The 15783-nt window shown below is 41.3% G+C and overlaps 1 protein-coding gene across 2 annotated transcripts in view; it reads right to left on the reverse strand.

The window, feature by feature from the left end:
• il17rd (interleukin 17 receptor D) overlaps positions 1–15475 on the reverse strand; it is a 28885-nt gene extending 13410 nt beyond the window's left edge. The window contains exons 1-3 of one of the 2 annotated variants that reach the window (XM_076267762.1): positions 15353–15475; positions 1102–1162; positions 395–520 (exon numbers count right to left, since the gene is read on the reverse strand). In XM_076267762.1, the coding sequence (XP_076123877.1) occupies positions 395–520; positions 1102–1162; positions 15353–15463 (298 nt within the window). In that variant the 5' untranslated portion in view covers positions 15464–15475. Of the gene's footprint in view, positions 1–394; positions 521–1101; positions 1166–15352 lie in introns of both variants that reach the window. The other variant, XM_076267761.1, reaches the window with a different exon arrangement.
• Between the last annotated feature and the right edge of the window lie 308 nt (positions 15476–15783).

A 15783-nucleotide genomic window follows, 5' to 3' on the forward strand; every position in this document is an offset into this window, starting at 1 on the left:
TGACAAGCCAAGGGCTCCATTTGAAGAAAGGGCTTTCTCATGTACTGGTGTCCTATTCCCAATCTCCCTCCCCCCCACCCTCTCTCTCTTCCTCTCTCTCTCTCTCATCTGCTTCTCAGGCAGGAGAGATAAATCACCACTGTGTACTCAAGCATGCAAACTTTTCACTGACAAACATGTACACACACACACACACACACACACACACACACACACACACACACACACTGCTCAAAACATATTGTTATGGTCTCCCAGTTACTGAAAGAATTTCACATAAGTACCGGTTTGTCCAGCTGTGTTTCCGCTTTCAAATGATAGACTGGGGAAAACCCATCAAGGTCTAGAAAACACTCCATACAAATAAGTGAAACTGCAATTGTTTGCAACCTACCAAGAGGACTGGCCATCCAGTGAACCACCACTGCTGCCTGGTTGTCACAGGACAAATGGCTGAAGGTGACATTGCTGACCTCATGGATGGCATGCTTCCCCACAGGGTTCCAGTTTAAGGAGCAATCTGGTTAGGAAGAAAGAGCAAAGGATAAAAACAAGATGGAGGTAGAGCATGTCAGTAAGGGTGAGCCAGAGAGACAGGCATATACACAAAGCCAGTCAGAAGAAAGAGTCAACGCTGAAAGCACTGATGAGATTCTCTGACAGACATTACCAACATAACTATGCAGCCAGCCAAGTAAAAACTTTTCTTCTAAGCTTTTCTTTTTTTCCCTTTCGCCTTAGTGACTGCTTGTCCCTTTAGACTGCTTTAATAACAGGGAAAGTAGCAAGGAAGAGGAGCAGTCATTTGTGTCTGTGCCCCCTGGCCCTGCGCTAGCTGCCTTTGTGATGCTAAGAGCAGCAGGGCTTTCATGCAGAGCCGTTCCCTCTCCCAGTCACGCACAATGGGCAGGGACTAGTGGGGAAATCAGGATTAGCTACAGGAGCAAAGTTTGACTTTTCGGAGATTACATGGAATGGAGGAAGGAATTTCAGATGGAGAGGAAACACACCTTTTCACACATGGGTTGAAAACAGTCTCTCACGCTTAATACATCACTGAGACAACATGCTATGCTGTACTTCAAATGAGAAGAGGCTTACTGTCATTCCGGAACGTGACACCCAACTTCCTTCCACTCTCATCTGAATTTGATAGGAACCCCTGCTGAATAAGGAAAGCGTTCAGGACAAAGGAACCGAGGGGGAAGAGCAGAGTAAAATCATTAGTTGGAGCACAGAGCACCTTAAACACACAAAAAACAAAACAAAGAGTTCTGCTTCATGTGCTGAAATCATCAGCAATCCACCTCTAAATCTGAGCCAGTTTTTCTGCCATTTTTCCTTAACCATCTGTCGAGACAATGTGTACAAAACCTCAAGGACATCAAAATAAAAGCACTGAATTTAACTCCGGTTTTCATAGTGCTAGGTAACACAAAGAATCATAATACAAAAACTTGGATGAGACATGCTTGCGTGCCACCATCAGACAGAGGAGAAACCCTCAGAAGACTTTTTTTTTAACTTCAAGATAACAAGTGTCTGACAATAAAGAAATATGAGAGAGAGGAGAGCAACTATGACGGAGTGCTTGGTGAAAAATGAAAAGTCGAGACAATGTGAATGAGAGGGGGAAGGGGAGGGGAGGAGCCAAACGCCTTTATCAAAGATCTTATCACCTTCTCATTTTATCTCAGAAAGAGGAAGTAGTTAGGCATGGCAAAATACTGCAACCCCCCCCCCCCCCCTCACCGCCATGGAGATGGGAACAAACAAAAAAACGTGAACGACTGCCTAACATATTCACATTTTCTTATTCATGTTGTTACATTCAACTACACAAACTGGGAATAAATTCATTTGGAATGTACGTACATCTACATCTACTAATATGTAATCATTAAAGTAAACAAATTGAAGAAATGTTTTACATTTAAAACAGTGCTTAAATGAATTTTGCTGCCCATATATAGTATTTCCATGTTTGTGAAGGTTTGGCACTAAACATCTAGAGACATAATCACTCTGCCTTGTTAGGAGACTGTGTCACTTAACATCAACAGCACAAAAAGGTGTGGTGGCTTCCAAAGCCAGTCAACCTGGTCTTTTCAGTTAGCAACTGAAAAAAAGCCCTCAGGATTCACTGTAGAAGGAACAAAGAGAAACGTGTCTGGTTCTCCGGACTGCTCTCTTCCAAAACTCTAGGTTCCCTTCCCGCCACCGTCCACTGCTATCCATTTTCTCAGGCAAGTCCATGATCCACATTTATCTGTAGTACGAAGTTAGCCAAAATACACAAGAAGATCAACAGCCATCTTAGAGAGTTGCCTTTCTTAACTAATTCCTTGACAGATTTGAAAATACAAAGCATGACATTCTTTTCAAATTGTTCACATGTATCAGATTAATGCCCCCAGATGGTGTGAGCTCATTTTGGGATTTTGAAAACAAATCATTTAATAGCTCTCCCCGATATTTTTGCATGTTATAACACTCTGCATTTACAAACAAAAGGAAGGAAATAGTGGCAACTGGCAAGTAAAAACAAACAACTATAAAGTGTAACGGAAATGGCCAACTCCAGGAGATCTGCTCCAGACAGAGGCATGCCCTGGGGACAGCTGCTCATTGTCTCCTGCCTTGTGCAAAAAGCACCAAATAAGCAAGGGTGCCTCCATTCCCCCACAGTCAAGGCCTGCCCAACACCTTTACCTCATTTAGCTCAGGCCCACAATGAAACCTCTTTCCAGAGCTGATTGATTGAGAGAGATCTTTAAATATGTAAGCAATGATCATCTCATATCCAGGAGTCAGTTTGAGTATCCAATAACATTACTGTTTGCAAAGGTAACTTAAACCACGTAAGCACATCTACTCCCTCCCTCCCAGGAACTTAATTTGACTACATACTTTGCAAGTCACAAGTTGCTCAAGCCCTCAAATCTTTTTTTCTTTCCAGGGCAGAATGTTTACTGCCACAGAGGAGGAAAGGGGCCAGTAGAGCCTCCGTCTGAGGTGCTCATTTAGCAGCAGAATGAGGTGTTGGAGTGGACTGGGGCCTGCAGCTTCTCTAATGAGGCCGGCTCTTGCCATCCTACAACTTTTAACACCACAGACACAGCAGGTTCCAGGTCATGGACTATAGGCAGCTGTGTATGGCCTGCCACACCTGAAACTCATCACACACACACACACACACACACACACACACACACACACACACACACACACACACACACACACACACACACACACACACACACACACACACACACACACACACACACACACACACACAGTTAATCTGGCCAATGCTTCACTTTCATGAGGGCCACGGGGACTAGGGTGGTGTGCCTGACACCTACTAACAAGCATGTCACATTTTCTGTGACACCCTTTCAAAGATGTCCTTTTATGGTCTTGTGACTCCCCCCTCATCCCCCAGCCCAACCCCAACAGCTCCTCTCTTTGTTCCTGTTGGCTCTCCAGCCCTGCAGAGAGGAAGGAAGCTGACTGGAAGACCCCTATGCCCTTCTGATGTCCTGGCCTTGGGTGTGTGCATTTAATGGCCCCTATGGTCATTTGGCATCTTAAAACTTCAAATGGACTATGTGGAAGGGGGCTGTAAGGGGCACCATAAACCTGCTTCATCCCATGTGGCAAACAAACCAAATTGGTGCCCATGAGGTGGGACAGCAGAGGTCAGGCGGCGGTCAGAGCTACACATTACGCCATCAATAAGAGCAGTGAAATATGCACTGAAACGCCATCAATAAGAGCAGTGGAATATGCACTGAAACAGAGTGCCTGCAATCACATAGTGGGACTGTTGTGAACTACAGGACATGGTACAGGACACACTGCATATGAGAAAAACATGGCCTTTTAAAAGTAGCTTGCTAAAGTAGATAGGAAAATGAGGTGAACCACTTTAAACACTTTGCAGCTGTCTCTTCATTCTGCCTAAAGATCACATAGAGCCTGCAGCCTTGGTTCATACATTCTTGTCAAAAGACCAGTTGTGTTGATGACAAATAATCTCACCCAAAATCAACCATGGTACAGGGTTTACATTTGTGATTTCAATGCGATAGCATATCTTCTGTCACAAAAGTAGTTGTGCTGAAATTTTCAAAAAACAATAATTTTTTGAAATTTTGAAAATCTGAAATTTTTAATGAATTCTGCATGGTTTATGATTAACAGACTAATGCCTTCTACAACCACAAAAATCACATTTAATCTAACAACTGTCAAATTTAAACAATGTTGATAAGGATCTGTGCTGTCATAGCAACAGGGCCTGAACAGCTGTTGTGGCACTAGTGTTAAGGTTTGGCATCCTGCAATCACACACAGGATGTAGAAGAAAGCTGCACACCACAAACGACCTGGCACTGTGGAGCCATAAGGAGCTAACATGTCTGAACAAAACAGCAGCAGGTGGGGCATAGAGTGGGCGGTCTTACTGAAGCAAAGCGCAGACCCTTCAGAGACCAGGTGTTTTGCGCTCCCCGTAGAATAATAACAGTACTCATCTCATCTGTCGGGACGGAGCCTCAGAGACACAAAATGAGAAAGACTGAGTAGTGTGTTGATCGAAGAGAGCGAAGAACTACAGTCTACCATCGGGCCTGAAATGAGCTTACAAGTTTATATGTTTGGAAAGGTTTGGCCATATTAGTAGTGCACAGCCTCAGAATGTAAAGTTGGTCAGATGGTGGTGCAGCTGTTGGTAACACTGCCCTTTTCTTGTTTTCTAACAGTGTTATGCTCCATGTAGTTTACCCAACACATGAGATTAATTAGCAAGTAATGCTACAAGATCTTAAACGTCCCAATAGCAGTAAGCCATGTGCAGAGCATTCCAAACAAATCAGTGTTCTTAAAAAAAAAAGCTTTGCTTCATCCTCCAAAAACAAAATCTCTACTATCACCTCAAGCATTCACTTAACCATAGAGTAGAAACAAATGAGAGCCCCATCACACATCCAGACATACACAAAGAAAATAAACAGCATCTCCTTGCAGAATAGAATGCAGACCTTATTAGGACAGTTGACCAACCGTGAGGAAGAACTCGGAGGAAGAAAGAGCTGTGATTGCTGTTCCAGGGGAGCCAGACGAATGGGTTGAACAGGCAACTATTAATTTGGCTGCCTGGAGGGCAAAAAAGGCCTTCCTTAATTAGCCAGCTACATTTGTTGGACGCATGTGTAAAGTTCAGCCTCCAACCAGTTACAAACCTTCCCCCCACACTCCCATCTTCTCTCATCTAAATGCCAGTGCCTGTTTAGAAGCAAGGGCCCTTTTCCATATGGCCTCCAGATGACTGCCATGAGTAAACAAGCATAGCCTAAAAGAACAGAACAGCAAAATAAGGAGATGTATAAAATGATCCCAATACTGGATAAGGTTTCAGCTCAAATGAGAGGGCTTTGATGCTGTTGTTTCATATCCCTGGAGTACTGTCTCCCCTGCAACATCTTGTATTTTACATACTTTTACTTACATCCGCCGGTGTTAAAATCCTGTGTGTATGGAACCCATGAACATGAAGAGATCCATAAGCTCAGGCCTGAGTAAAGGCAATAAAGGCATCTGTGGCGATAACAATGATCGGATGCTTATTTTGTCCTTAAGTTCCACTCACTTCTGATTTTGCCTTTAGCTGTAAAATCATTTCTGGATGACGGGATTTCCTCCAATTCAGAAGAAAAAAAGAGAGTTGTGAAACGCATGACATTTTTGCCACGTTTGCCTCTCATCTCATTTTTGTCTCTCATCTCATCTCATACTCTGGAGTTTTTAAGGTGATTTGAAAATACGAAAACTCTGAGGCTTTGAGTTTTAATGTGGACAGCGAATCCGCTAACATCTGAACAATGACGTAGAAACTCATGTTCGCTTCCTGATTGGACCTTGTTAGTCTGATGTTTCTCTCTCTCCAAGACTGACTTCAAATTCCACCACTAGCCTGCACGCGGTGAATGCACCATGGAGACCGTAATATACTTTACTGGCCTTGCTGTCTTTATAGCATATGTAGTATAGTTCCATTTTGCATTATACAATGCTGACAATTGCATGAATGGTCATGTGATTTGTGTGAATGGCCACATGATCCATGCTTCAGGTATCACCCCCTATTCTAGGTGTAGAATGTATTTAAAACTAAATGTTTCACATTGAAAACAGAATCATGTAGATGTAGCCTCAGTTCACTACTTAAGTCTCAAATCCAAAAAAAGTTGGGCCTTCTCAGTTATTGCCCCTAGAATACCAGTCCCCTGCCCGACAAAGCCCTCATCTACCATTAAGACTTATCTATATTTCTTTGCTTTAGTTCAGCTTAAGAGTGTGGGCTCAAATCATACTAGAAAGTATAATAAAAACTAGATAGACAGAAAGAAAGACAGATAGACATATAGATTGCTAGACAGAATATAATGTGTTGTCACAATCTGTACAGAGCCTCACATACATACAGTGCATAACATATGACCTAACATATAACCACGCATCCATGTGAGCATGTCTGTAAGTGAGTAGAAATCAAGATCTAAGACAGCGCACAGTGCACCAGTTAATTGAAGAGTTTCATTAAGAAAATGATGGTTCACTACTGGTATATTAAAAAGGCCATGCCCACTTTCATCTGCTGGCAATGCCTAATAAAAACAAAACAAAAATGCTGCCACTGATACCCTCCTCCATTATGACCAATGATACATTATGATTATGATACAATGCAAGTGTACACTCTTCAAAGAGTGGTCAGAAATCACAAACTGTTTGATATGGCTGGTTTATGGAAGTGCTCACAAACAAGCACAAATGAATACCAGTGTCCTGAGTCCAGACAGTCCTGACCAGAGCCGAGGAGTGAGTTTGTCAGCATCTTATTAAACTAGATGTACCGAATAGCGGTACAAAATATGGCCGCCGCTCAGTCCTGTACATCCGTTCCGCAAAAATAAATCACACTTCAATTTGTCTCCATATTTTACTCCATCCCCCACTCTTGAAACTTTTGTGTATGCTTGTTTGGCATGCCTGAGTGTGTGTGTGCAGCTGCACAGAAAGTAGCCTACTGGTGCTGAATAGGTGAATAGATTGTAGAATAGCCAAAGAAGATGTAGCATTGTTATAAAACCTTTAAAATCTCTAAACAATCACAGTTCCTCCATTGCAACTGGATTGATGAAAGGTCACTTACACCTGTAGGCTACATTGTATTTGGGAAAAGCAAAAGGTATCAGCATAATTTTATTATTTATTTATTTATGGATGGATTTTTTGTGAATCTTTAGTTCATGTAATACTTTATTGTCAATGCACAAATTAAGTAACAGTAGTCTGAAACGTTATTACTAATGCACAAATTAAGTAACAGTAGTCTGAAACGAAATGCTGTTTTACATCTAACCAGTGGTGCAAATAACTGACATGTCCAAATGGGCCTTGATGAAATGCGTCGCTAGACTGTTCATACACATTTTAACGGGCCAAAGTTAAAGAGCTGTTGTCCGTTATTTTTCGTGCAAATATAGGCTGATTCATGTTCCCTTGCATTGTGTAACTGAGGTCCATGGCTAGTCTGGCTTTCACCAGACCAAGCTCAATCTTTTAAGAAATCAAAAAATAAATAGCGGGCAGATCAGGCTGGGTTCACATAGGCAGCCGATATTGTTTAATTTACCGATTGAGATATCCACGCTCTGGCTATTCTAAATGCAAAAATGCATCAGGGTGTTATGACAAAACTGTAACTAACAAACTAGATCCTAATAGAAAGCTGTTTGCTTCCCTAAGCTACAGGTAGGCTTATGGTAGGCCTATTTACAACATAAATTGTCAATAGGCTATGCTGGCGACACAAATAAAATCTCCGTTGGAAACCAATGGCTTACGCCTTACAGTATCAAGCGGACTTAAACTGCCATATCGTGGCGAAAAGTTTGAGTTAAGGAAAGCGCGAATGAAGTAGCCACTTCTAAATGGGACCCACTACACAGTAGGCTAGCTTAAGGTGTGTTGCTAAAGCAGCCATAATGAAATGAATGTGTCATTGTTTGGATACTTCACACACACGTGCTTTTTAATTTCACAGACTACAACTACCAAGCTGGAATCAAAGCACATCGATTCCCCTCTCACACCCTGCACGCACTTAAAACAAAATAAACAGGCGTCTCAGTCTCACGCATGTATAGGCAAAACTGTATCAGACCGGTGTAACGTTGGTAAATCTTCCATTGCACAGAATTATTTTTGTAGCCCGTGCAACAAATGACAGTCGAAAGATACAATTACAGTGCTGCTATCAATTTGCTTGGTATAACCGCATTTATAGTTTTCTATAAATGCAATCAATCAAATTGGCCTCCATCACTCAACCAACGCTAACATTACCTAGGTCCTTATTGATATTATAAGATTAACGTACCTGCAGTAAAAACCAAGCATGTCCGATAAACATCCTCAGATTTATTTCGGCTTCAAGAAGAAATGGGAATTACATTTCATGTGAACATGTCCTATCCTTATTAGACGTTCTCTGCGGTAAACAGTCCTTGTAGGAAGCATCCATTGTTTTTCCAACCCACTTTTAACTTCCAACAAAATTACGTCTCACTGCAACGATGCGCCATCTAGTGGACAAACGACTACTTATCGCCAATACTGGAAATGCAGCCACGATGATGACGATGAATATTTATTTTGGCTTTCTTTTAATCCTACTGAATTTGTAATTATGTATCAGCCGTTCTAATACCGATAGTATGTGGGTGCCTGTGTGTGTGCATGTGTATATGTGTGCACCGCCATCTACAAGCCAATGAGTGTACAGTCACTAAATGTACACAAAACCTAATTTTTTTAGGACCCCCCCATGGATGAAATTATGTGAAACTTGGCATACCCCCAGAGAATGCCAGGTCAATCATACACATAACATTTGGTGCAGTTCTGAACATCTTAACTGAAGATAGGGGCGAATAAAGCAGAATAATATTGCATTTTCATTTTTTACCGGGGGGATGCAAATCACAAATGAGTGATTATGGGCCAGGTTGATGTGGGCCCTTGAGACAAACATCCCATAAAAGATTCTTCATCCTCAGTGCCACGGTTCAGGTAGTTATTTAGGGAAAAACTGCTTTTTTTGCGGTTCGGGGGGCCCAGCACGGGGAGGGAGTGGCCCCCGGGGACGAAACAAATTTTTTTTCCGTAAAAGTCTAGTGGGGCTATACCCACCAAATTTCATGTGCCCCGGTGGTTCAGTGTCCCGGGTATCGTTGACCAAAAATGCAGGAAGTAGATGACGGGAAAAAAAAAAAAACTTTGACAATCCCTATATGACCGCTTCGCTAGCGGTGGTCATAATTAATCACATCCCCATATGAGCCCGATGTGTCCCACATCAATGCCTATTAACTAATCAACAAAAATGTCCTCTACTTTTCTCACAGGTGAGATACAGGATAAGTTATTCTCTGATAAAGCTTTTGTGGTTTTGTCAAGGTCATAGTAATGTCAAAGCAATAATAACTATGTGTAATATTATCTAACAAAGTTCAATGTATCAAATAAGAAAACCCCATATTTCCTAAAAAATAATAAAAATAGACCGAACTACAAAATATCTTTTTCCCTCAAGAGAGAGTATAATTTCCCTGATGTTATCAAAGAAGTTGGTGCCGTTGCTTTATTCCCAAACAGCTTCAGGTGAACATATGGCATCAATATGGATCAGTTTACCACAATGACTTACCTCAGCCCAAACCTTTAAACTAGATGACAAATACAAATATCCTGACACATGCACATAATTGCAAACATGAAAGCAGTTACATGTAGCTTTGATGGCTTTAGGAAGCTTGATGAAATGGAATACACAACAGAAAGTCTCTTTCCATCCAGAGAGTGTAATTAAAAGGTGCCCACCAGTTGAAAATCAGCATTTCAACATGTCCATACTGTTCTGTTATCACTACTAGCACATTCGTGTATGTAGTGCAGCTTTAACTCGCCAAGGAAACAACAGACACCCAGCACTGCTCCTATAAACTGCATGTGATAGAGAGGGCCGGCAAACACAAACTTCACAACCAGCATTTAATGTTTTTCTGAAAAAGTAACATCTCCAAACGTGACTCTAAAAGGCTAGGAAAAGCACAGGTACACCAAAAAGAATCCCATTTGGAGCATATTCACTTCACCTTTTTCTACAGTTTGTCTTCTCAAACTAATCTTTTCACATCAAATGGAACAAGAACAGAATTATTCTTCAGTTAACTCTGCTATAGTGTTAAGTTAGAGTAACCTTCATAACCATGACGAATGCCTAGGTTGCACGTTGAAGAAGCACTTCCATCTTTGCAAGAAAAACAATCTTTTTAACTAGCATGGAGTTTTAGACACAGGGGTGCTGTTTTGCCCCAGCTGATGGGATTTTCAGCCTTCACCAGCACTGGTCTCTCAGCAGCCATCACCTGGACATGGGCTCCTGCAAACCTTCCTCTTTTCCTCACCAGTGTTTCCACAGAGTCAGTGAATCAAAAACATTGGACAATCACAGACATGAAACCATGACTGCCCTCTCTGTACTTCTACAGAGTCCACATCAACCATAACCGTACCTTCTCTCCCTGACCTTGTTCAACTGCAGTCAAAACGGGCAAGAATTATGCCTCCCTTTAAGTTCAGTCATTTCATGACAGAAAGAAACAGACCCAGTGGCAGAGAGCAGAAGGTAGAAAGACGCAAGTCCTTCAAGCCTAGGCATGTCCATGAACTCAAATGTCAGGGCAGGAGTTGTTGCCATATAATGTGCATAGCTGATCTCACTCTTATACAAATCTGCCAGTTCTCTTTCTAGAAATGAGAATCATTATCAGAGTCAACTCAAAACACCTCTCAACATGACACTGCAGGATGCATGGAAAACACTACAGTACTTAGCAATACCAAAGATCTTCTCCAATCACAAAGATCTTCTCCAGTCTTTCTAGATTTTTTTAAACATGGTATAACACGGGAAGAATCTGCCAGTGGACACAAAAGAGCAGTACATTTCTTCATGAGGATGTGGGCCGGTGGTTATGTAGTGTTGTGTTTCATGCCGTAAAAATGCAGAGTCTCTAGGGCCTGCCGAGTTGCATAGAGATGAGGCACACAACTCCAGGCCAGATCCTCTAGTGAAAGGTCCAGCAGAAAAAGAAATTGTTGCGTCTAGCTCTCTCTATCTCTTCATCTCCCCCTCAATTTATTTTCATGATTCAACAAGACTAGAACAAGACAACAGACTTACATAGATAGACGGTAAACAACTGCATGGAAAATATGTAAAGGCCCACACAGTAATATTGCTATACATTTTCTGAATGGCAAATTCAATATAGAACTGGTAAAATTGTCTTAAACCAAATCAGTTTAAAACAGAAAACTCCATATCAGCCTCATAATCAAATGAGGAAAAACAGACCCTAAGTATGTGTGATCAGTCCACTGGTGGTTCCTGACTTTATACAGTGATGACATGATTAAAAACTGCCAATCTCACACGAACAGAATGCAACATTGCAAACATCTCTTTGCTTTGATTAGAGCTGCTGCATACTCTTAAAATAAGGGTTAGGGTATATAGTTAAGACCCAGCTAAACTCTGCAGGCTTGCCTCATACTACCTCCTTTGAAGGCAACACTAATTTTAATCATTGCAAGTTACCTCCAGACAGGAACTGCTCTGCCATCAGATTGTTGATTAGGCAAGAGGAAAGAGTGGCTAATTGATTGTAATGACTTCAATCTGTCAAGCAAGGAAACCCTCCATAAGGCTGGCCTGCCCAGTGTCTGGGCTTTTAGAGCAACTCAAGTTACAGTCCTGAGGCATGCCCCTTGTTGCTAATGGTTCCCTACCCAGGATATAACAAAGAGGTAACACAAAACTAGACCGTTCCCAAAGAAAAAAAAAAGATCAATGTACTGGTACATAGATAATGACAGCAGAAAACATTATTACAGATTTGGGGGGTTATCAGGAACACAGAGAGCAATGGTACAATTCAAACCATTTTAATATGAATGAGTGTTTTTAATGCAACACTTGCAAAGTCTGTGTTCTAGCTCTGTGAGCTCAAGCTCCACAAAAGGATCACAGAGAACCTCGAACCGTCCACTGAAACCCCACTGGGCTGAACAGACAGACTGGACTTTTAATTCACTTTTAACTTACCTTCGTTTACCAGTGACATGCAGCCTTTATTCTGAAGCAGCAGGGCACTGTGCCACTCAAAGGCTGAACCACATCTGAAAAGTCAGTGGACCCCGCATTCAATAAAGCTGGGATGTGATCAAGCCTGATTCAGAGGTAGCCAACCAGGGATTTTCCCACCGAAGCACACAAAACAGCCTCCAAGGTTACGTGCTGGTTGGGTGGTTTTCAATGCTCTCTTAAGATGGTACAAAAATAACTGGGCCCCCTCTACACCCCCCTGAGGTCCTGCACCACCACCTCACAGTCTTTCTCTTTTCACACTGTGAATACCATAAAACACACCTTACAAGTCACAATCATCTTCAGCCAGATGCTGCAAAAATAATGAAAGGACCTGCCTGAAGGAAGCAGACCTTTTGATCTTATGAAGTAATAGCTGCAAGTGTCTCTTATGTGCACTCAGGCCAGGGCCTGCAGGAAACCCAAACACTGCCAAGGGAACAGTGGACTTGTTCATGTCTGTGACTGCATGTCTTAGCAACATTGCAAACTATTTTCTATTTGTGTTGTTCCCTCTTGAGGTGGAATGGAGTGTAAAGCCCATTTATTCTTGTTTTGGTCAACAAAAAGTATCTGTGAATGGTCAATGCAGAAACCAACCATTTAGTGATTAACACAGGACAAGATCTTCCTCATGAAGGCAAAATTCAGGTTTGTTATATTTAACACATAGGGCTATATAGTGAACAAGATTCTGTGTTTCATCTTGTAAGTAAGTAAGGCTCCTATTCCACTTTTCAACTCAGTTTTAACAGCCAACAAGACACTGAAAGAACAACAAATGAGAAGACAGTGGATAGTGTGTTAAATGTGACTTTTGCTTTGATGTGCAGACACAACATTAGCCAAAAATTGTCTCTCGAAAATGTCCAAACTCATGTTCATGTTTACTGTAAAATAAGGTTAAATAAAAATGTATAAAAATGTGTACAATCTTTACACAAGATACTGTAATAAGCTCACTTTTGAAGTATTTAAGCTTTATCAAACTAGCTGTATCATGAGTGAACATTAAAACAGCAAACTATCACTTATAGAAGACCAGAATATCTCTGGCATTATTCTCAAAATGTCTACACAAAAAGGGACAGTGCAGCCATACCTGGCCTCTCCCATTTCAATAATGAAGGCAATAATCTATAGGCAGAAGTTAGTCCTAGGAGCTTGGCAGAAATACAAGTGAGACAAATGCAATGTGCTAAATAGTTGTTTGGGACCAGCAGACTTTTTCAAGAATGAAATAGAAGACATCCCCATCTTTTCAAAAGGATTGGAAATGTAGCCTATACCAAAAAGCTAGTTAATTGCTTTTCCATGTTGAGTGTTTAGTGACACCTTAGGGAAACACACACAGAATAGCACTGACATGCAAGAGCAATGATTCCACAAGAATCAAATAACTTTAATTGTGTGCCAGGTACCACCCCCTGAAGACCTCCAGCCCACTCAGCAGAGCACAAGAACAGTTTCTAGTTTTACCTTTTCTTTTGGTCAACTTGCACCCTATATCGACATACAAACAATGCCATGCATCAGCAATGTGCACAACACCTAAAGTAGATTATATGTTCCCATTTTGGAGGGAAGATTCCAACCACCAGTATAAGGTTATTGCCCTAACAAAAAATAACTAAAGGAATCTTTTAGTATTTTGGGACAAAAGAGTATTCTCATAAGACTGCTTTAGATAGGTCGCCTAATAGGAATCTTAGTATATTGGGACATACTATAGAAGTACTACAAGAGTGTAGGCCTACGATAGGAACACATAGAGGGCAAGGATATTATAGTGGTATTGCAGAATAGTAGCCTGCTTTATAGAACTACTGTAGAAATCGTATCTTAGGTATTTTTCGTAAAGGTAAGCATCAATGGGAAAGTTTGACCCTATGACAGGCCTAGGTCTATTTATGCCAAATGTACAATAAGGCATTCTGAGAGAAATCTCTCAATTTTCACACCGTGTCAAATGAAAAACAACTTCAATAAAACAATTTACCTCCACTAAAAGCTGCAAGCAAAGACAGATTCTAGTAACAACATCTAAACAAAGGCTGAAGTTAACACCTGTAAAGTAGCCGGGTGTTTTTAAGTGCTCGTTTACACAGCTTTGCCTGGTCGAGCCACCTTCTTTAACGCTTTTGAAGTTTCTGTGGAGAAAGGTGGCCTGTGGTTAAACACGGGAAGCGCCTTGGAATTTTAATAGAACGAACAGTCCCTCACTTCCTATGTGGAAATCACTTCAAAGGCCCGCAATACTCCACAACACACAATGAGCTTCAGGCCTGCCAGTGATGTTAGCCTTGCTTTTCCGGTCATAGTCTATACAACAAACCCACGATGACCATAGGTTAAAAGATCACGTTGAGCATCTAGGCTATAAATCGCTCCATAAAAACAAACTTTGAAATATCACCCTGTTTGATTAATCCTTTGCTGATTGTTTTCCCTTTTTTTTCTCCTGCCCTCGTCTAGCGTCCAGTTCAACATTATGCAATTATAATTACGAATTAAAGTGAAATTAAAATTCACTGTGGAATTCAACAAGACGTATCAGCCTAGTTGGCAACAATGGATCCCGCTGATTGACTTTTTCGAGGAGCAGGGTAGCCTAACCTCAAAATGTCTCGCATAGGCCTTTTTCTATTTTTTTCTTAGGACATGGTAAATATGTGGCTTTTCTGAATTAGGCCTAGGCCTACTGTAACATGTCATCTACCAACATCGCAAAAGTGACATCCTCCATGGGCTACCACTACTGATCCCAATGCAATCTAATTGCGTAAACTTTTTCTTACGGCGCATCGAAACTTTTAAGCTGCAACATAAGTGACTGCAACCAAATTCTCTTATTAGCCTGTAAAATTAGCGTAGGCCTTAGATCTACACAAAACAAAACTTTTTGCAAGCCAATTAAAACTGCATTGAACGTGAAATATCAGTGTTCGACTTCGTTTAAAAAACACTCAAATCCTTCCACGAAGAGTCAATACGCAGGGACAGTTTTGAAATAGTCTAGGCTACTAACGATTATTTGTCGATTCCTTTAAGAGACATATATTTTTTTACCTTCACAGAACATTTGTCTACATATCCTCGCCTTCCAGTTGCGGACCCATTACTTGTTTTCAAAAGACACAATATTGAGAGAAAGCCTACAAGTCTTGCTCGCGTTGCCATCCCTTCTAGTCCATGGAACCCGACTGGTTTAGAGTGATTGCAGTCTTGCAGAACTTCTTGTAGGAGGGGTGTGAGTGTGTCACCGCAGGGTGGGGCTGTGAGCCAGACACAAACGGAGCAAAATGATAATTCCTAATAGACAATGAAGAACATCTAAACTTTTATCATCACTAAACTGGCACAGTTTGCTCCGAAGAGCTATTTAATACGCAAAAATGTATTTTCAAATTGTGATTTTAATCTGCTTGATTCCTTCTATGGGCTTCCTTGACAACAAGTTAGGCTACGTTCTTGTCCAGCGTAAAGATCAGCACTATGGC

This window comes from Alosa pseudoharengus, unplaced genomic scaffold, assembly GCF_046254945.1.
Source record: "Alosa pseudoharengus isolate Yale_2024_CS ecotype anadromous, Long Island Sound unplaced genomic scaffold, YU_APseudo_1.1 YU_APseudo_1.1_scf_5, whole genome shotgun sequence".
Taxonomy (NCBI): Eukaryota; Metazoa; Chordata; class Actinopteri; order Clupeiformes; family Clupeidae; genus Alosa; species Alosa pseudoharengus.